This window comes from Neophocaena asiaeorientalis, unplaced genomic scaffold (genome assembly GCF_003031525.2).
Source record: "Neophocaena asiaeorientalis asiaeorientalis breed wild unplaced genomic scaffold, Neophocaena_asiaeorientalis_V1.1 scaffold136, whole genome shotgun sequence".
NCBI classification, from domain to species: Eukaryota; Metazoa; Chordata; class Mammalia; order Artiodactyla; family Phocoenidae; genus Neophocaena; species Neophocaena asiaeorientalis.
Genome location: NW_020185333.1, coordinates 2,696,331 through 2,718,754, shown reverse-complemented (window position 1 = coordinate 2,718,754; position 22,424 = coordinate 2,696,331). Strand labels below are relative to the sequence as shown.

At 39.0% G+C, this 22,424-nt stretch overlaps 1 protein-coding gene and 1 long non-coding RNA gene across 2 annotated transcripts in view; both read left to right on the top strand.

Annotated features, from left to right (window-relative positions):
- Positions 1-686, top strand: part of LOC112393261 (uncharacterized) — a 46,720-nt gene extending 46,034 nt beyond the window's left edge. The window contains exon 3 of the long non-coding RNA XR_003001871.1: positions 591-686. This is a non-coding gene — a long non-coding RNA (uncharacterized LOC112393261). The remainder of the gene's footprint in view (positions 1-590) is intronic.
- Positions 687-2,153: 1,467 nt separating this feature from the next.
- Positions 2,154-20,965, top strand: CD200 (CD200 molecule). Its single transcript, XM_024735309.1, has 6 exons — positions 2,154-2,282; positions 6,020-6,086; positions 9,337-9,657; positions 11,995-12,267; positions 14,317-14,424; positions 19,385-20,965. The coding sequence occupies exons 1-6, from the start codon at positions 2,271-2,273 to the stop codon at positions 19,390-19,392; spliced, it is 789 nt and encodes a 262-aa protein (XP_024591077.1). The 5' UTR covers positions 2,154-2,270; the 3' UTR covers positions 19,393-20,965.
- The last annotated feature ends 1,459 nt before the right edge of the window (positions 20,966-22,424 follow it).

The following is a 22,424-nucleotide window of genomic DNA, read 5'->3' as shown; positions in this document are numbered from 1 at the left end:
TACATGTGTTTAGGAAAAGAATGTTTATAACACCACTATTAAAAATAACCCCAAAATGGAAACAAACAAATGTCTAGTAACAGCAGAATAGATAAATAAATGTGGCATTTAAAGAATGGGATAGTATACAGTAGTGAGAATGAATGAACCACAACTGCATGCAATAACATGGATGAATTTTTCAAATCTGTTGAGTGAAAGAACGCAGATACAAATGAGGACATACTCTATGATGCCGTTTATACAAAGTTTACGAACAGGCAAGTCTAGTCTATGATGTTGAAAGTAAGAGTGGTGGGAAGGTGGCAGTGACAGAAGGGGTAGGCAAAGAGAGTAAGACAGTTTCTGGTGAGCTGGGAATAGTCAGGTTTTTATCTGCTTCTGGCTATGCAAGTATGTTTACTCTATGACGATTCATACTGGGTAGTTATGATGTATGCACTTTCCTCTATGAATAACACATTTAATCAAAAAATTAAATGTATTTTTTAAATATACCTCTGTAGCAATATTTATAAAAGACAAGGTAGAATTCAAAGTTATTTTTCTTCAATATTTTGAAAGTTAACTCATTGCCTTCTTGCATCCAGCACTGCCTTGTGACATTTAAAGTCACTTTGGAGGGCTTCCCTGGTGGCGCAGTGGTTGAGAGTCTGTCTGCCGATGCAGGGGACTCGAGTTCGTGCCCCGGTCCGGGAAGATCCCACATGCCGCGGAGCGGCTGGGCCCGTGAGCCATGGCCGCTGAGCCCGCGCGTCCGGAGCCTGTGCTCCGCAACGGGAGAGGCCACAGCAGTGAGAGGCCCGCGTACCGCAACAACAACAACAACAAAAAGTCACTTTGGGGACTTCCCTGGTTGCACAGTGGTTGAGAATCCGCCTGCCAATGCAGGGGACACGGGTTCGATCCCTGGTCTGGGAAGATCCCACATGCTGCAGAGCAACTAAGCCCGTGCACCACAACTACTGAGCCTGTGCTCTAGAGCCCGTGTGCTGCAACTACTGAGCCCACGCACCACAACTACTGAAGCCCGCACGCCTAGAGCCCGTGCTCCACAAGAGAAGTCACTGCAATGAGAAGCCCGCGCACCACAACGAAGAGTAGCCCCCGCTCACGGCAACTAGAGAAAGCCTGCGGGCAGCAATGAAGACACAATGCAGCTAAAAATAAAAATAATTAAATAAATAAATAAAACACAGCTGTTTAAAAAAAATTAAAAAGTCACTTTGATTCTCTTTCTTGGTGTCTCTACTTGTCATTTTTGAAGCTTTAAGAATTTTCTTTCAATTTCCTTAATTTGATCTTAATTCCACTATGCCTATAAGTTGGCTTTCTTTTGTTTCCTGTTTGCCACTCCATGAATATTTTAGTCCTTTCAATGTGTTTGTGTTTTTCTGAAAATCAGTCATTATTTTAGTTACCGCCCTGGAATTTACAGCCCCATGGATCCTTAGGTAAAAGCTCTGTCCCAGCACCTTGTCATAGGGGTGGTGTTAGGAAAACAGAAAAGGCTTTAGGAATTGAACACTTCATTGATCTGTTTGTCTTTCTTTCTTTGTTTAAGAGCCAAGAACTCTGGAACTTGTAAAAAATTAAAAAATAAAATGAGAAGAATCCTCATCATCAATACAAATGAAAGAAAACTCCACACATAGAGAAAAAAACCCAGTCACATCATGAGAGGAGAGATCATTACAGCATTGATAGCTTCAATATATAATTTGGTTCTGGATAAAAATAAATATACATTTGTTTTGTAAAGTGTCTACTATTTAAATTCAGCTTCAAAATATTTGGATTTTCCGAGGTGGTAATTGTGGAAACTGTGTAACGTTTCTCAAAAATCATTTCGCACTCGGCAGCTGCACGGTGTAGATTGCCATTCCTCCAAGCGCCAACGCAGGGAAACAATTCATGTCTTCCCACCTCTCCCTGTTTCCTTTCTGTCTGTACAATGAAAATGGAAACGGTGTATATTTTTTCAAACATTTTCTGTTTCCCCAGTTGCCACCTCTGAAAACTGCGAATCGTTTTGAAGATAGGAAAAGAGGAGTACTATTTATTTTATTTTATCCCCTACAAGTAAACTGGAAAAAACTGGCCTTCTTTGGAGGGGTATTTGTGTCGGAGGAGGAGTGAGGCAGCTCTCCCCAGGCGCTGGCGGGGCGCATCCTTACTCCACAGAACTGAAGGAGCTCAGTCTGGTCCGGTGTGAGATCCCTCCGGGCTTCCCAGCTGAAGCCAAACACCCCGCGCGGCCAGGAGCGAGGATGGAGTGGCTGGTGAGCCGGGCCAGGCGTGGGAAAGGGGGCGCAGGGTGGGCGACATCGCTCCGGCGGCCCTGGGGCGGTGGCGGGCTGAGAGCGCCGGGCTGCGGCTTTCCCCAGTCTGGTTCGGAGGTGGGATTTCTGCTAGCGCTTTCCCCTCAGCTGTTAACCTTGCTGAGAAGCGGATTTTGCCTTCCAAAGGGTGGTTTACAGGCCATTCCTGGCGTTCCGGTTCTCCGTCCCAGTGCGCTGGAAAAAGGATGCTGCCAGGCGCAGGCTCCGGAGACGCTTCTCCGAAGATCCTTGACATCCTCAGGCAGGAACTGGGCTGGGAGGCGGGCGCTGGCGGCGGGGATAGAGGGTGGTGTATTGGCTCCGTTTTGGTCCTGAAACCTGGGGTGGGGTTGCAGAATTTCAGGCTCAGGCTGTCCAGGAGAGCTGGCGCCCTCTGTGATGCTCCAGCCTCTTTCTGCATCCTCTGGGTCTTTGCCTTGGGAAACCATAAAGGATTGGATAAATCAGGGTTAAAACCCTGGGTATCCGCGAGAGACAGACATTTTGTTTATTCAGGACCTGTGTATATGACAAAATGAAGGAAGGGGAGGATTTTCATTTACATTGGTATTTGATAAAAATAATAAAAATTAAAATCTAAATACAAGAAATGCCTGAAGGTAGTTTTTTTTTTTTTTTTATATAGTTTATTGGCAGGATCATACAGCCAGTTATTTCACTGTTTTCCTTAATAAAGGAGAATGGTGGCCTTAGAGCTAGTGTTTACTGAGTGCCAGGTGCTCTTAATCTTCACCACTATCCTTCAAAGGAGGAGTTATTACCCAATTTTACAAATAAAGAAACAGGCAGAGAGGTTAAGTTTTCCAAGTCCATGTGACTGTATGTGGCAGGATCAGGATTTGGACCTAGAAATTTTCAGGGAAGAGGTATGTATAGGGGCAAAGTAGATGGGCAGCTGTCAGGTAAGACCCAGGCCTCTGAACCCTGGCCCTCTTGACAAAGGTTATAAATGGACTTCTCTATTTCCATTATTGTATGATCTGATTAATGACTTTTTTTAAGTTACCTAATATATATTGGCTTTTACCATACCTTAGGCACTGTATTAAGTACTTTAAATGCTTAATTAATTCTCATAGTAACCCAAAGAGATAACAGCAACATTGATTTAGCGCTTATTTGTATCAGTCACTGTTCTAGGAGCTTTACATATACTATCTCATTTAGTCTTTTTAACAGAGAGAAGGTTGGTACTATTATTTTCTTCTGCATTTCAGAGAGGTAAAATGATTTGTCCTAGCTTACACATCTAATATGGGTGCTAGCCTGAACTCAAGTCAGCCAGAGGGAATGTGTATATAATTAATAGCAAAGCTTTCTTTCTAATTCCCTTTGCCTCAATCACTGTGCTTCTGTTTCTTAAACATTGCTGGCCCCCAGTTCGTACATCTTGTGTTTTGGTGTGTGTCTGCTTTCTCTCTTATCCTAAAAGACAGATTTTTACTCGGAAAGCCAAACTATTTTCATTCCTCATCACAGCCTTTGCTAGAGCCTGGATTTCCATGTGGCATGATGGTGTGGAATTCGAACGCTAAAGAAAACTTTTTAGTTTCAGAAGCCAAAGTTTTTTCTTTTTTTTTTTAAACATCTTTATTGGGGTATAATTGCTTTACAATGGTGTGTTAGTTTCTGCTTTATAACAAAGTGAATCAGCTATACATATACATATATCCCCATATCTCTTCCCTCTTGCGTCTCCCTCCCTCCCACCCTCCCTATCCCCTAGGTGGTCACAAAGCACTGAGCTGATCTCCCTGTGCTATGCGGCTGCTTCCCACTAGCTATCTATTTTACATTTGGTAGTGTATATATGTCCGTGCCACTCTCTCACTTTGTCCCAGCTTACCCTTCCCCCTCCCCATATCCTCAAGTCCATTCTCTAGTAGGTCTGTGTCTTTATTCCCGTCTTGCCCCTAGGTTCTTCATGACCATTTTTTTTTTTTTTTAGATTCCATATATATGTGTTAGCATACAGTATTTGTTTTTCTCTTTCTGACTTACTTCACTCTGTATGACAGACTCTAGGTCCATCCACCTCACTACAAATAACTCAATTTCGTTTCTTTTTAAGGCTGAGTAATATTCCATTGTATATATGTGTCACATCTTCTTTATCCATTCATCTGTTGATGGACACTCAGAAGCCAAAGTTTTGAAATAGCAAAAGCCTAAGCATTTGAGTTTTAAAAGCCTAAATGCTGAAAGGCCAAGGACAGGCCTTCATCCCAGAAAAAGTTGATGGGAAGAATACAAGGTGATGGAGGAAGCAGCTTCTTTAACCCTAGGCTGGGAGAGCAAAGAGGGACTGACTAGTGTCGGTTTGTGTCCTGAAAAGGATGCTCTGTGCCTGGCCCCTGGGAGTAGGGAGTCCAGGAGGGTGGTGAATAGAACTTACAGGTAGGTGTTGAAATCAAAGAACAGAAAACACCTGTGCCTTGCTTTCTTGTGGGGAACTGTGGGAAGAGGCAAGCCTGCCCATCATGGCGAGGGAACTGTAAAACAGAGATGGACAGACACATGGGAGTCTAGTCAGAGATCCTTGCAGAATTCTCCTTTGTTCAGCACAGAAGAATCCAGGAGCACAGAATCTGAAGAATCGGGAAACATGAGAGAACATCCTGTAAGCACAAGATTTAATTGCACAAACCGATGATCAGGATGACTTGAGGGGAACATAGTGCCAGCGTGGATAGATGGTTGTAACCAAGGGTTAATGGTCCTGTCCCACGGCTTGGCATTCCCAGGACTGTGGATGCAGTGCCAGAGTTTGGGACAATTGTGAAGTGTTGGTGGGCTAAACTGACAGAGATTATGTGATATTGACTGAAATTAAGTCTCTACCTCTAGTTGGAATGGCAACATGAAATAAAAATAAAGTTCAAGTTAAAGAAAAATACAGAGAAACCTATATTTCTTACATACCTCAATTATAGAAAAATATAGAATATAGGAAAAAATATAGGGAAAATTGACATTCCTTGCTCATACCCCCTTACAGTGAACACACGAATGTCGACCAAAGCCAGCCATGGGGCTGCTGCAGAGTAAAGATATTCTGTCTCCACTCCACTCTCTCATTTTATAGCAAAATTATACCCAGAATAATAGTCCCTTAAATACCACCATGATTTGTAAAAAGGCCAAGGATTTCTGCCAGACACATGAAAATAAAGCAATGAAGAAAAACTAAAGCCATTACTGGTTTTTAAAAGGTAAAATTTACATAAACTGTGCAAAATTTGCAGGAAAATCTACCTCAGCAGTCACATCTTCGGCCAAGTGGTTACAACCTGAGTTACATTTTTAATATAAACAGATGTGGATTATTGGGGGAGTGAATGTTCTTCAGCATTTGCTGTCTCTATGTTTTCTGAGTATACTTATGGCAGTTTGTTTTCCCAGCAGTCTTGACAGTGGTGGCTTTGGAAGCAAGGCCTCAAATTGCTTATTGATGGCCATAATGAAGGAACCACACTGCTGCTTTTCCCTTCCCATATCCTGAGCACCCTCTGTTATTTCTTCCATTTATAGTTTCTGGTTCTGCTTCCACAAAACCAAAGGTTTCCGGTGGTTAAAACTTTAGCTGCAGCATTTCCTGAAACAGAGATTAGATAGAAGCTTTCTTAGCTTTGTCCACATCCAAACACCCACTTCTGTACTTTGCTTTCTGTCTTCAGGTGTTGAGGAAGCTCTTCTGTCATCTGATTTGGTTCTTGGCTGCCATGATGTTTTGCAGGGCACAAGGTAAAGATACTCAATTCCCCTGCGTGGAATCCAGGAAACACAGTTTTTGGAGTGGAAACATTTGGCCACTCTTGTTTGTGCTGTGTTAGTTCATCTGTCTGCATGAATTATCTAAGTGTGTAATTCGTTTGGAGGACTGGGAGTGGTTCTTTCTGCTTTCCACATTTTTTCCAATGTTTTCAAAGAATTTAATATTAAGCAACTTTTCCTAGATAACACCAGACATGAAAAAATTCTTCCTAAGTTAAGATATCATTTTTCACCTATCAAATTGAATGATGTTTAAAATAATAATTCCCTATGTTTGTAAAGATATGGAATGCCTAAGGGAGTGTGAATGAATATGGCCTTTTGGGAAGGTAGTCTGGTAATAAACCTTAAATTTGGGTGTGTCCCTCTCACAGAAAAATACTAAAAATAATGAAATATGGAAGTTACGTAGGTTCCCATAGTCTATCATATAAAACATACACCTATGCTCTCCACTCATCTGCTGAATTTCCTACTTGTGCCAGTCCCTTCTCCTCGGTTCCATAGGAGACCACACCTCACTTTGCTGCTGGCCTTTTATCACCTTCTGCGTGATGTTGTACTACATCAGCCTTCACAGGGGTAGGAAAGGGAAGTGTCATACCATGTACAACATAGGATTTACCAACCCTAAATGGAGTTTCATATATGCAGTGAAGAATTATAAGCTTTCCACTAAATTATTAGTCAGAGAGAAAAGTTACCCAAGAAGTTAAAACTCTAGTTTTCATCCCTTTTCTACTCTCTATTCTAAAAGCAGCAATTTCTTCAGATCTCTGCTCTGCAAAATCTCAACAAACTTTTTGGAAACCCCAGTCCTAACAACCGGTATTCCCCCCAGAACTTTTCACATTTACCAAGAGTACACCTCACTAAAATTGGAATTATGCAACACTTGTGGGTTCCAGTTTGTATTTGTTGCTATGCCCGTCTTTTCATGCTTGATGTTGTTGAGTGGATACTGTTTGTTTGTTTATGCTGCCTTCTTTTTTTCTAATTACTCTAACAGTTTATCTGTGTTATTAGTCTTAAAAAAAATAACAGATTTGGTGTTTTAAGTCAAAATTTTGTGTACCATTTTATTAATTTGTGCCTTCAACTTTATTAATTCACTCCTTTTATCATTTCTTGGGTGGGGTGGGAATTTTGAATATCTGTGTGTATTCATTTTCTTCTTGTTTCCCAGTAAATTAAGTTAGGATTAAATACTTCCCTCTGAGAACTGCTTTGTAAATTTCTACAGATTTTAATATATGATATTCTTATTGTCATTCATAGTGATTTATAATACTTGTTATGATTTCTGGTGTAATTAAGGAGTTAAAAGAAGCATGTAAATTTCTCATTTTATTGCATTATGGACAGAGTTCAAGGTCATTTTTTTGTACACTATTTCAAGTTCAATTTGAGGGTGTGTTCCATATGTTGTTTGAAAAGATTGTATGTTTTCTTTTGGGTAAAAGTTTACAAATACATGCTCATATGCACATACTACACATACATATATAATAAGTTATATATAAAAATTTGTTTTTCAAATGTTCTATATCCTTATATTTGATTTTATTGCTTTACTTACTTTTTTTAACATCTTTATTGGAGTATAATTGCTTTACAATGGTGTGTTAGTTTCTGCTTTATAACAAAGTGAATCAGTTATACATATACATATGTTCCCATATCTCTTCCCTCTTGTGTCTCCCTCCCTCCCACCCTCCTATCCCACCCCTCTAGGTGGTCACAAAGCACCGAGCTGATCTCCCTGTGCTATGCGGCTTACTTATTTTTTTGATATGTGGAAGTGAAAATTCCAAGAGAACAATGAAAAACTCTCTCATTATGATTATGGATTTATGGATTTTTCTTTGTAGTTCTATTAGGTTTTTATATATTTCAGAGTTATGTTGTTAGGTGCATGAAGGTTCATGATTAGTATGTCTTATTTTAGATTCCTCCTTTTATCGTTTTGAAAAATATATTTTTGTTCCTTACAGTGTTTTTGTCTTCTATTCTCCCCTTTCTCTCCTTTTAAAATTCTTACTGGACTCATGCTGAAACGTTCTAGTCTTTGAATTTTTCTTTAATCCTTTCTATATCTTTATCCCTTTGTGCTACATTCTGGAAAAATTCTATGACCTGGTCTTCCTACTTACTAATTTACCCTTCAGTGATATTCATTCTGCTAAGTCTGTTAAGAGTTTACATTTCTCATTTTCTGCATCTATAGTTTCTACTCTTTACAGTGCTGGTTCCTTTTCACACTTAAGATATCACATTTTTTCACATCAAAATTTATTTATTTATGATAATAAATAAATAAATTTATTTATGATAATAAATAAATAAATGTATTTGTGATAATAAATACATTTATTTATGATAATAAATAAATGTATTTATGATAATAAATCAATTTATTTATGATATTTTTATTCATTTGGTGAGTTCTTGGGTTTGTAGAGTCTATTATTCCTCTATCATTGTGTTAACTTTCTCAAATGTTTGGCTATTTGTTTTATTGAGATCTCCCATTGAGTCATCTATCATATCAATATGACTAGCCAGCATGGAGGGGGAAGAAATTATTGCCATACCTTATATTCTGCACTGCATACAGTAAAAATAGGGGAATGTGTAGATTGTCATTTGGTGGTCAAATCTCTCTGGTACTATCAGCCTCCTGGAGCACTGTCCTGTATATCTCTCTATCTTGCGTTCCTATACTCACCACTGCTTCCTGAAGGCAGACATCACTACTGCTGCTCCTTCCTTTGCAGGTATGTGTGTGGAATGTACAGAGCTGCTATACCTTCTTCACTTAAACTAATCACTCTGCCTATTGTCCGTTGGCCCTTTCTTATTCCTAGCTGTTACTGCTCCAGGCATAAACTCACTTGGTGATGCTTCTATCCTATTTGGCACTTTCCATCTTCAACCTCACTTCACCTAATTTCCAGCCTACAGGGATTCTTCATGTAATTTCTGGTCACTGGGATTTTGCTTTCTTATTTTTCTACTCTGCTACTCTTAAAGACTGAACAAATATTTGAACTTATATTTCTCTAGCAACATCAGGAAGGTAGGTAAACGTTTCCTTTTTTTAGCATTTTTCTGTATCTTTTCTAAATTTGACTTTGAACGTGCATTGTTTTTAATCAAAAAAATGTATATTTGTGTATGTATTAAAATGTAAATGTTTTTTATGATTCCATGATGAAAGTGGACACCCAAGATGTAAGAGAGTTGCTGAACGCACCTGCTTCTTTAAGGTGCTCTCTGCAAAATCCCCAGGAAGTTTTGATTGTGACATGGCAAAAAATCAAGGCTGTAAGCCCAGAAAACATGATCACCTTTAGCCAGAACCATGGGGTTGTAGTCCAGCCTGCCTATAAAGACAAGATAAACATCACCCAGCTGGGACTCATGAACTCAACCATTACCTTCTGGAATACCACCTTGGAAGATGAAGGGTGTTACAAGTGCCTCTTCAATACCTTTGGTTCTGGGAAGATCTCAGGAATAGCCTGCCTCACTCTCTTTGGTGAGAGTCTCTGAGAATACATTGTCTCTGGCTTGAAATGTTATTTTGCAGAATGTTTGGAATGTAGTGGTAGTGCCTAGTTTTTCAGGATCCTAACCCCAGAAAGGCTCATGAGAGGACACTTGGCCTTTCATGTCTACTGTAACTGTGGTTACTGTTATTTGGAGAGTTCAAAGGACTATGTTGAATCTCTGCCTGGAGTTATCTTTGCCCTGACAAATACTGTTGTCAACAAGAGTAAATTAAGGACCATAGTGAGGATAAGTTCTCTATAAGCACTGATGTGGTTCAGACCTGGCTTTGCAATTAGCAGTCATGTGACCCTAGAAGAGTCCTGTCCACTCTGTACCAGAGTTTATTTATCTGCACCTGAAGTGTGAAGTAGATCATCTCTAGGGTCTCTAACAGCTTTAGTATTTTTGGATCTAAGGGCAAAGCCATATTGGGCTAAGCTGGAGCCAGTTATAGGGGTCCCTCTCGTTTTGTTTCAGTTTAGCTGTATCAGGATTGATAAGGAGACATGCATCAGAGGCTCTTCATTCCTGATGCCTACTAGGGATTTAACTGAATAATAAGCATTCTTTTAAAATCCAAGAGGCTTAGTTTGATAAGATTCCTTTCTTCTTAACTGATGCTTAGCTGAGATCAAGAATTCAGAATTAGGAATAAGGGGTAACTTTGGAGGATGGCACGCTTGGTGGTAGTTTTAGAAGGGAAACGACAAACTTAGACGGGGTTATTAGGAATGTTAAAATGAGAGTTCGTGCACACCAAGAATATTGGACAAGGGATAAGAAGAGGCTCAATAAATAAGAATGCAAGGGAGGTAAGACAACACCAAATACAAGTTTCTTTCACTTATTTTGCCTGTAATGAGTCCTCTCTGCAGGATCTTGCATCAGGCTTTCTCCTTGATTTCTATTTCTTTCACTCCTCTTTCTCCCTCTGTCTCCCTGTCTTTCTCTCTCTCTCCCCTCCTCCAATCCTTCCTTCCTCTTTCCTTTCCATTTTTCCTCCCTTGCTCTTTTTTCTTCCCTCCCTCCCTCTCCTTTCCTTCCTTCCTTCTTTCCACCATTTTTCTTCCTTTTCCTTCTTGTGTCATATTTTTCTCATTTCTGTCTGTTTCCTTTTCTTTTTCTTTTTTGTTCATCTTTCTTTCTCCTACTCCCCCTTCTTTACTCATAATCTTTATATTATTTTTTTGCCCGAAAAGCAGACTCTCCTGCATCTTCTAGTGAGTAATTCTGTAGTTCTTTTCCACACTGATCCTTTCCAGCCACAACTTATAGCTTTCATCTAAGTCATTCTTTGATACACCAGAGAACCCTGCTGCCAATCTGGCCACGTCAACCATACTCGTCTTCCTTTACCTTATGTCTCTTCCTCCAGGGCTTATTGATGTTAGTAATCTGGGCACTCTGGACAGAGCCACCGTCCTATAGGCTCATTTTCTCTAGCCTACTGCCACCCACCCACCTCTTGAACTTCTGAGCACAGACAAGCTTTCATTTAGCATTGCCCTTTAATTATCTTGTGGGCTCCAAAGCCAACCACAGAAAGGCAAGTTTACATTTGCTCAGCAGAGATAAACTGTATATTCCAAAGAAAATGAAATTAATCAAGGGACTTTTGAAAGGGAACAGGGTACAGCTGACCTAAAAATAATGTCCTTTTTTCATAAGCTAGTTATTTTCTGTTAACTCCATAAGGTGATCTCCACGGTCCTTACAACTGTCATTCTGTGATTTTCTGACTACTGACTATGAATTTCTAATTGACATTTTGTGTAGATATTTCAAGCAGGGACTTGCCAAGTCTGCTCCATGCATCTTGCTCCCTGGCCCAGTTCCAAACAGAAAAAGGCTTTCTCTAAGTAGCAGCCCCGCTACGGGCTCTCTGTTCTGAAACTGCCCTCGTGCTTCTGAGAAGTGTAGACTACTTGTGTGGAGGTGCCGATTGGTGGTCATTGTCAAACTATTTGAGAGGGGTACCCAGAAGAAGGCAGAGATCTTACATTGCCCATGGAAGAGAAAAGAATAATTAGGCTCTGCACTGTCTGGGGGAGAAGGTACCTTCTGTCCATCCAGCTCATTCTCCTAGAGGCAAACTACAGGGAGGATCGTACTTGTCACAGGGTTGTACTAGGCCAGTCTCCATCCTGCAATTCAGAGAATTAGACACAGAAAGAACCCAGAAGGCCGCAGTTTGGATTGGATGTGCTACCTTATCTTTCTAGCCTCCACTGTCTTTCTGTAAAGATCTTTTTCTCATCTCTCTGAGGAGAGTGTAGCACTCACACCATGCTTAACTGATGGCAGATCATTTTTTTTGTCCCAGTACAGCCCACAGTATTCCTTCACTATAAACTATCTGAAGACCACCTAAATATCACTTGCTCTGCCAATGCTCGCCCAGCCCCTATGATCTCCTGGAAGGTCTCTGGGTCAGAGATTGAGAACAGTACTGAGATTCTGTCACACCCCAATGGAACAACGTCTGTCATCAGCATCCTCCAGATCAAAGACCCCAAGAGTCAGGTGGGGAAGGAGGTGGTCTGCCAGGTACTGCACCTGGGGACTGTGACCGACTACAGGGAAACTGTGAACAAAGGTAAGAGAGAGAGGGCAAGATTTACCGTGGTCACATTTGTGGACACATACCTGCAAGGTGGTGAATGCTCTGCAGAGCCTCTTGGCCTTTAGCAAAGGACCTGATAAGGGAGAGAATGGGATAAGTAGGGAAAGAAAAATAGAGTTGAGGAAGCCAATAAAGCCGATTTTACCTTGGCAAATGTGGTATGTTGCCCACATACTGAACGCTTTTGCTGAGATCCATCCATTGATTTATTCTTCCGTGCTACTAACTGAGCATTTGTTATGCCAGAAACGCAACAGTGAGGACTCAGTCCCTTCACACAGGGAGCTTCTAGTCTAGGGGGGAATGCAAAAGGAGCTGGGCAATTGTAAAACTTCATGATAAATGCTTCAATAAGAAAGCTATAGTAGGAGTTCGGGTTTTTCAGCATGAGCCACCTGTTCTTCTTTGGCCCTGCAATAAACCTTTCTCTACTTAAAAAAAAAAGACAGCTGTGGTACACCATGGGAGGATTGAGAGAGGGGAAAAGGAGCATCAGCTCAATCTGGAGGGATTAGGATGTTTTCCTGGAAGCAGCCACATCCAGGATGAAACCTTTGCATAATCTACGCTGTGGGAAAGGGGCTTTTAGGAAGGGGGCCAATCTGAGATGTTCTCCTCACCCCATTTTAAAATAAACTGCCTCCTGTTCAGGACTTCTTTTGCTCTCCTGCGTTTCTATCTAAACTGCTTTCTCTGGGCCTCATCAATACAAGAGGTAAAGATTATGGGAGAGAGAATAAAGAAAGCGGTGGTTTTAGAGACAGGACACTTTAGTGATGACAGCCACAGTTTTCTTTCTCTGTGCAGTTTTGAAGCACTAACTCTGGATGAGGCACTCAGCAATAAGCCTCCTATAAAAAGATATTGCTGCTTTTTTTCTGGGCGCATTGTAAACAATGAAAGCTGGAAAAGTTTAGACCTCATTGGTATGGTGGCCTCTAGTGAACATATCCTGTAGTCATTTCTGGGGTCCTTGAAAAAGCAGACTAATCAAAAAGTAAACATTTAGGTAAATTTGCTCAAGAGGTTTGCAGTATTAGCTTTGGACATTCGTGAAGAGATCCTCAGATTCAGCCACGGTGAAGGGTAAATTTCCCTGAAAAACAAAAATCTGAAAAGGAACATGTCTTTCCAAGAGTGCCAAAATTGACATATCATTTATAATGTTTATGCATCATTTGTATAATGTTTGTTCATTCTGCGAACATTTACTAAAAATCTTTCATGCTTAAAGCATTATGTCGAGCACTAGAACTAGTGAAATTAGACAAATCTGAAGGTGCTCAGTTAAAGTATGATGTGACAAATTCCATTATAAAGGTATGGAGAAGATGCTGGAGACTCGCAAATCAGGGAGTGTTTCTTCTGCCTTTGTATTACACAGTGACACTGAGGGGCTGACATTCAGGCTAAGTTGCATCTATTGACTATTGGAAAGAGATTTAATAACAAAGGCATAGATTAGAAGCAACACAATAAAAACATTGAGTTGAGTTCTTCCTGGGGGTTAGAATCACGAGATTCATTATTCTTTTCCTTTATATTTCTCTGTATTTTTCAACAATTCCTCAATAAACATATTACTTTAATGGACAGTATGGCAAAGAATATGTGCTTTGAAGGCAAACAGACCTCTGAGCAAGCCTTGTTCTACCACTTACTACACTGATTTTGGGCTTACTTAACTTCTCTGAGCCTCAGTTGTTTGTTTTTTTAATCTGTTAGATAATTATAATAAGACCTAACTCTTGGGCTATTTAGAGGATTAAATGAGGTAACACATTCAAAGCTCCTACAACTTAGTAACTACATAAAACATGTTAGTGATTATTATTATTTAAATGTTATTAAAATAATGTGAGGTCATGAATATAGACTTCAGTATATATATATATTTAAGAATAATTTTCATCGAAAGCTCAGCTCTAGTAAAAACTCATCACAGCTGTCTCTTTATCGCTTTTTGCCTCTATAGCTTCCACTTATGACTTGTTTTTCCTTTTCTCCCTTCAATATCCACAGGCTTTTGGTTTTCAGTTCCACTGCTGTTAAGTATTGTTTCCTTGGTAATTCTTCTGGTCTTAATTTCAATCCTACTATACTGGAAACATCGTCGGAACCAAGACCGAGGTGAGTCCCCATGAAGTACAAAGAAGGAAAAAAATGATTGTTTAATGACAATTTGGGGGTAAAATGAAGATATAAGTAAAGGGGTGACAACCATGTGTTTGGTTTGGTGTTTCCAGAATACATAAATGTTGATGGTATTTTAAAACATTTCAGTGTCATTTTCTTGCAATTGGACATTAGTTTCTGCATTTCATTTGCCAAGATGGTTTAAAGGCCAATTATTTTATAAATTCAGAGTAAGGATTGATGAGAGGACATGTGGCAAATGTTTATTCAATAACTATGGAATCATCTAATGGCAAAAGCAGGGAAGTCTTGGCACCCAGGCTGTGTTCATTCTGCCCAGGACAATCTCTTCTCTTTTTACAGTATTCCACAGGTCAGCTACCCCACTTAAGAGACTGTGAACTTGTCTGATATGATCACTAATTGAGTAGTGCTTTCTATGTTATACTCTCACTATGGCTCAGACACTCTAGGCAAACATACAGGTGATCCATACTTATAATAACTGCATCATGTCATTCTGCCCTTATACACTGTTAATTTCTCTCCAGCCCCTACAACAACTATCACAGTGCCTTATGTATACCAGGTGGTCAATAAATGTTCATTAAAAGATGAATGAGTGAATGAATGGAAGGGTAGATTTTCAAAGGGATTTGTTCAATTCCATTTTATTTTTAAATTGCAAATTCAGTACCTCATAGATGCTGAGTCTTAAACACTGTGAGACAATATAAAACAAGAGATGGTATCAAACAAGAGGTGTCAGCCAGCTGGGAAGAATTAAATTTCTTTAGTTTCTGAAGACAGTGCATAATTTATGAAAGCTAATGCAAAGCTGCAGTTTATGTTGTATGTAATGGGAATTTCCCAAGATGAAGGGGTGGTATGGGAGTTTTCTTCAGCTCACATGACTGACAGAGAGGAAAGAAAAAAATGTTGGCTTTGAGTGTTATTTTACATTTCTATTAAAAATCTCACTCAGGGCTTCCCTGGTGGTGCAGTGGTTGAGAGTCCGCCTGCCGATGCAGGGGACACGGGTTCGTGCCCCGGTCTGGGAAGGTCCCACATGCCGTGGAGTGGCTGGGCCCGTGAGCCATGGCCGCTGAGCCTGTGTGTCCGGAGCCTGTGCTCCACAACGGGAGAGGTCACAGCAGTGAGAGGCCCGCGTACCACAAAAAAAAAAAAAAATCTCACTCAAATGCTACCTTTTTTCCTTTTTATTTTATGTCTCATAGACTAATATCTTTCACCTTCTAAGTTTTTTGAACATTTAATTTTGCATAAGCCTTATATAAACACCTGATTAATTCTTGTGACTTTATAAGAAAAGCAACAAATCACCAGTGTCAATGACCCTTTTGCAAAAGTAGATAAAGGGATTTGTTCTGTATGGGACAGGAGATTGCAAATCAGATAATCTTATTGCACATAAACCTAAACCCATAGAACTCCTTAGCACTCTGCAAAATGTCAAAGGCAGAAGGCTGTTTGATTCCACTTTTTCCAAACATTTCACTTTTCCAGTTAGGAACTGAAGTTGACTTCCTTCCCTAAGGTCACACAGTTAGTTAACAGCAGGGCTAGGATTAGAATCCTGGTCTCCTGACCTCTGCCAGAATGATCTTTCAGTTATAGTTTCCTGACTTGAAAGGTGCTGTTGTTAGTTGCATTTATTTCTGTCTGTGCTTGCTGATATTACTGTGTTCTTCTGTAAAGTACAAGCAGAAAAGTATGAAGTGTTTAAGTTCATTTTAAAAATCCCCTTGGGCAAGAATCTTATAATACAACCTATTCAAACTCAAGGTAAATTTCAGTAGAAAGGGGCATTTGCAAAATAATTGTCCTTTGTTCATTAAGTCTTGTATTTTCTGGGAAATATGTTTGTTCAATGCCTTATTCAGTTGCTGAAGTGAAGTGAGTCAGCTTAAGATTATTTGGTTCCATATACTTAAATAGCTAGTAAAATCAAATGTCAATTATGCTGGAGACAAACCCTCAAGTCTGAGGGAATACTGGTTTGTTAAGACCAAAACTTAAGTAATACAAAAAGCTGGGAGAAAGGGAAGAAAATCATCAAAGATAGAGACATTTTTTATTTCTTCAAGTAACAAATTTTGATTGTCAATTTGTGATGAAAGTGAATAGTGCTACCACATTTGCTTTCCATCTTTCTTTTTTTTTAATTTTTATTTTATATTGGAGTATAGTTGGCTTACAGTGTTGTGTTAGTTTCAGGTGTGAAGCAAAGTGATTCCGTTATACATATACATATATCTATTTTTTTTCGAATTCTTTTCCCATTTAGGTTATTACAGAATATCTTTCTTTACCCTTACTTTGTGTTTTTTTGCTTTCTCTCTCTCTTTTACTTTCTATTATCTTCTGAAATGTAAAACTTTTGGATGGGTGGGGAAACATGATCAGTCAAAAATGACACCAAGATTCTGGACCTGGTGACCTGAAAAAATGGTGATATGAACAGAAATAGAAGTGGAGAGGGGGAACTGAGTGTGGGAGTGTGTGTGTATGTGTGTGTGTTCAGAGTTTGTGGGGAGAGAAAGAGTAGAGATTAATTAGTTCTTGAGCTTATTGAATATGAGTAGACAAAGAGTCATCTCCTTGGAGCTGCCCAATAGTAAGACAAATCTGGTAAGTAAGAAAAGTCTGTTAAGTAAAGTTCAACTCTTTGTTAGATAAATGACAAAAAAAAGTTTTTTTTAGATTAAAATCACTAATTTGTTGCTCACAAAAACATAAGCAAATTTATAGTTTGTGGACAGAGGGGTAATCTCTAATGACAGATGTTATTTTCATATAGAAGTCAGGCTCCCTGCAGTTTTCCTGTGATTCTGTATAATGCCAGAGAGTGTGATGTTGGGTTTTTCAACGGTAAAGCTGTACTAGTGATGAGCTAGAGGTGACTTCTCTTTGCACCATTCCTAATGGAATCATCACAATTACTTCCCATGAGACTACAGCAATACAATAATAGGTTAATAGGTTTTCAAAGAACATTCTTTTTTTTCTTTTATGAATCAGTACTTCATTACTAAATAGAAAATGGGAAGAAATTGAAATTTCCTAGGGAAATTTTCCATCATTTCATGATAGTTCTTTCTGTTAAAGCCAGTTGTTGCCCCTTCCACACATACTACAGTGAAGTAAAATTTGAGGTTGAGGATAATCTTTTATTTCTCATTAGCCAACCCACCAATGATCACAAGCTTCTTAGAAACAACAACTTCACTTTGGGGCAGATCATCATAGATAATCACCTAATTTTTAGAAATCTTTATTTTGAGTAGCAGTCTTCTTGTGTTTGATTGGGTCAAGGCTGATTTGGAAACCAATAGAAAATTTAGACAATCATATGAAATGCATATTCCAAACCTCACTTTTCTTCAAGCATCTAACTATTTCAGGTAAAAGTGGGATTTTTTAAGCCCACATTAGCTATATAATTGCCTTGATTTTTTTCAGTTCGCTTCACAATAATCTAACCTTATAAATAGGTTCTTTGCAATGCTAATAATGATAATGTTGGTACACACTATATCTTGGGTGGAATCATGTCACTTTCTCCTATTAATTTTTTTTACCATCTTTATTGGAGTATAATTGCTTTACAATGGTGTGTTATTTTCCACTGTATAACAAAGTGAATCAGCCATACATATACATATATCCCCATATCTCTTCCCTCTTGCGTCTCCCTCCCTCCCACCCTCCCTATCCCACCCTGGAAGCAACCTAAGTGTCCATCGACAGATGAATGGATAAAGAAGATGTGGCACATATATACAATGGAATATTACTCAGCCATAAAAAGAAATGAAATTGAGTTATTTGTAGTGCAGTGGATGGACTTTCTCCTATTTTAAGCTTAGTACTACATCAAATAACAGAGGTGCTCAGTAAATAATTTGTGTTGCGGAAATTGGTGATTAGTTGGAAAGATAATACAAAAGATAATATGTTTCCAAAAAAATGAGAATCCTTGCTTTGCTAAATAATTGTACTTACACTTTCCAGATGAAGGCTGGATGAGTGGTAACCCTCACCTCTATCCCAGTGTCCTCCTTGTTCCAAGCAGAAGAAAGGGTGCTTTATATGAGAAAAGTGTGAAGCAATCTTTATTGAACCGACTAGGTTAGGATTGCTTGGAGGAATCTTGCATTCCAAGGCTACTTGTCTACAAAATTTCACCCTTGAATGGGTGCAAATGCCACCCATCATATCAAAATGTCATAACAAAATCCAATCACAAAGTAGGTGGCTAACAGACCCGTAAGCCTGGGCATTCTTGCCTGAGCTGTTCTGTCTTTCACGGCTGAACAGATCACTGATACTGGAAATGTTGGCACAGTTAAAACATGAAGAACTTTGCAGTTTCTGGTAAAGAATTACTTCAGATTACATGGAGAGTGAGATGTGGAACCAAGATGATATCCGAGGTCTTTTACTTCACTGTTTACATGCCTTGTAGAGAGGCCCACATGCTCCAAGTTTAAGTGCTAGAAAGCTAATAACCTTGAAAGGACCTCTATCTGTCTACTTTGTGACCATTCCCAACCTGATCTCCAGTAAGTGAGGAAACAAAGGAAACAAAGCCCAAGGTCTTATAAATAAAATACATGTAGATCATTTGGAATTCTTGAACGTGTTCTTTTACTTGTAGTCTTAAGTGTATTACTGAGCAAGTACAGTCTTACTTAGGAATAGCAAACTATTATTCCCTAGAATCCTAGAATTACTCATGTCCTTTTAAAGAGAGTCACAGTTGCCTCACATCATTTTGGGTCAGGAATGTCTACTTCCTTCTCTTGGCCGATGAAATATACACAGGAGAATTCTGTGTTTATTGATCCTTCTGTTATTTATCTTCTTAAAATCTATTAGAATAGAAATTATAAATGTTCAAAGTTAATATCTTGATCGTTCTTTTACCCAGAGCCATAGAGGAGTCACGCAGAACCCTGAAAGTTATTCCCTGGTCTACTTGAATCTGACTCAGGAGGCAAGCAGGAGAAAGAGGGTCATTCTTCAAGGAACCTAAAAGAGCAAAAGAAATTGGAGTCAAAGGCGTAAGAATTTCAAGACTTTCTACTGCCATCTAGGCTACCCAATGCTTCTGTGAGTTCCAAGAGGAAGTCATTTTACCTCTCAGGTCTGTTGTAGGACTTGATTTTGTAAAACAATGCCATGTTGTGCTGTTGAAAGGGTAGTGGACTTAGAATCAGGAGCCACCGCTCAGAGACTGACTTTGACTCCGACTGGTGCAACTCTATGTTAATCACTATCTCAATGAGCTTCCACGTTTGCATACAGAAAATTAAGGATTTGGACCAAATAATTTGCCATTCTGCTCCAAAAATGGCCGTAATTCCAGGAAAAAAAAAAGGAATAAACAAAGAGAAAAGAAATGAAAAAGAGAGAGAAGAATACAGGAAGGTAGGGACCAAAGAACTTTTCTGAGACTACCTTTTGCCTTTCTGTGGCTATTCCACCTCTTCTTCCCTTCTTCTTTGGTCCATTAAGTCTATTTCCTCATCACTTGGTATCTAGTCCACCACCTGCTTACTGTTTTGCTAATAACTGGTCTTTCTAGAACCCTCAGTTTCACTGCTATTCTTCATGTACTTCTGTGATATTTACCACAGTGGAAGCGGAACTGAATTTATTGTGAAGTAACGTTGGCAACCTTAACTTTACTTTCTGTTTTTATAGCAGACTAAATATTATTAGTCTCAGCAGCTCACATTTTTAAAAAGGCATGCATTTCTCATCCATTTGTTTCATAATATGACCCAGCCCTATTTTAGTCATTCTAAATTCAGCCTAGTATAATGAAGACATATTTAGAAAATATGGCATTTAGAAAGTTTCCTGAATGGCAGTCAGCTAATTCAAATGCTTTGTCTCTCCCAGCTTCTTTTCTCATGAGTTAACTTCTCACAATAGCAGAGGAAGCATGTATGGGTGTACAAATCCCTTTGTTGTAAACATATGGTTCTAACTAGTGGAACAATTTTGAACTCTTAAATAATCATACGACCAAGTTGGTGACTTTTTCAGTATCTTTTGCCTTCTTGTCTCTATCCAGTGACCTAGGAACTAAAAACTAAAACTTAAGTTGTTTTCACTGTTGAATTGAATATTTATATATTTAGTAAGGTTTTCGTATGTTATTTAATTCTGTATTATGTCGTATATTTGTATTAATATACTGAATAATTAAAAGTGTCAACTCTAAATATTTGGTTCATGATATTCTCGTAGGGAATGTGGAAAATGTGGGCATTAATGATAATCTGTATATTTTTCCTCTGTGTGTGAAATCCTCCCCTCTATCTCTTACCCCCTAAAAGATGCTGTTGGCATTTATGATTTGTCACAACGTCACAGATCAGATGTTCTTGATCTGACCAGTGAAAGCTGCTTCATGTTGGTGCCTGTGTCCTTTTGATATGACCCGGTCAATTTTGGAGTACTTCCTTATATGTGCTGTTTTGATTTTGCTTTTTTGTTTGTTTGTTTGGGGATTTTTAAAAATTTAATTTAATTTATTTATTTTTATACAGCAGGCTCTTATTAGTTATCTATTTTATACATATTAGTATATAGATGTCAATCTGATTTTGCTTTTAGATACCAACCTTTGCAAATGGATTAGCTCACACAGTTTTGAATTTAGTAGGAATTATCATCCTGCTTCTGATTTTGCTGTTTTTTCTGGTATCTCAGCTGCTAGATCAGACAGGGTAAATTAAAGCAGCAGTTCTCAAACATTTAAAGGTCTCAGGACCCCTTTACACACGTAAAAACATTATTGAGGACCCCAAAGAGATTTCTTGTAAAGCGAATTATGTCTGTTGATATTTACCATATTTGAGATTAAAACTGATAAACTTTAAAAACAAAAATCTACAAACATGCATTTCATTAGTCATCAGAGTGATAGCAACATCACACATCAGGTAGCTTCTGGAAGGCTCCGCAGCACACTTGTGAGACAATGAAAATAAGGAATTGATGTGATTATGACAGTAGTTTTGACTTTATGGAACCCCGGAAATGGTCTCAAGGACAATTTTGAGGACTGCTCACTTAACGTATAGGCAAAGAAGGAGACCATCTTATGAGATTTCATGAGTCTCTCCCAAAGGCTCTCCTTTATGAAACAGCTATCTTCACAGTGCCTAAGCATTCCACCATTCCGCCATAATTTTAGTTAGGCCATTATCTTTCTGGGAGTTCCGCTTAAAGTGCAGAAAGGCCTAGGTCTACTCCTTCTTCCTCACTAGCAATTCAACTTAAATTGGCTTATTAAATGGCTTATCAGTTACCTTGCAGGGTATTGAGAGACTTGGACTTAGAATAGGTAGGTTTTGATGGGAAAGACTTGGGAGGGTCATAGAGAGCAAAGAGAGGAGGTGGAAGGTGTGACTCAGAGCACATGGCTCTGTCTGACAAGGCAGATCCCTGGGTAGCACCAGTCTTGCCTTGTGACTCCTGCCCTCTCACCCCTGGGAGGGTCTCACCAACTGCCCCTTACTCATCCTGAACCTTTCAATTAGGGGAGTTTCATCCGAATCTATGAATTGGAAAGAGACAGTTTGGGCTTTGTATGCTTCAGCAAGGTTGGGAAAGTTGTAAATATTTGAGTCACTTTGAATAACTCAATCACAAAGTTTTCTTGGCAGTAAAAATTTAGAAACTTCCCAGGGTGGTGGTAAATGAGCTCAGAGATAAGGGAAACCAAAAGAAGTTTTTTGTTCTTAAATAGAACTAAAACTGAAGGTGAAGATTTGGGGGGAGCGGTTGGAATTTATTAACCATAAATACAAGTTCAAAGAGTACAAAATCCCATAGTATGACTAGGGATTATGAGGCTTTGGTTAAAATAGTTCTCTTGGACCAACTTTCTTCTATGGTTATTTAACTCGTCAAGAAAGAGATTTAACTTTCTAAAAATAAAGCTTCCTAAAGTA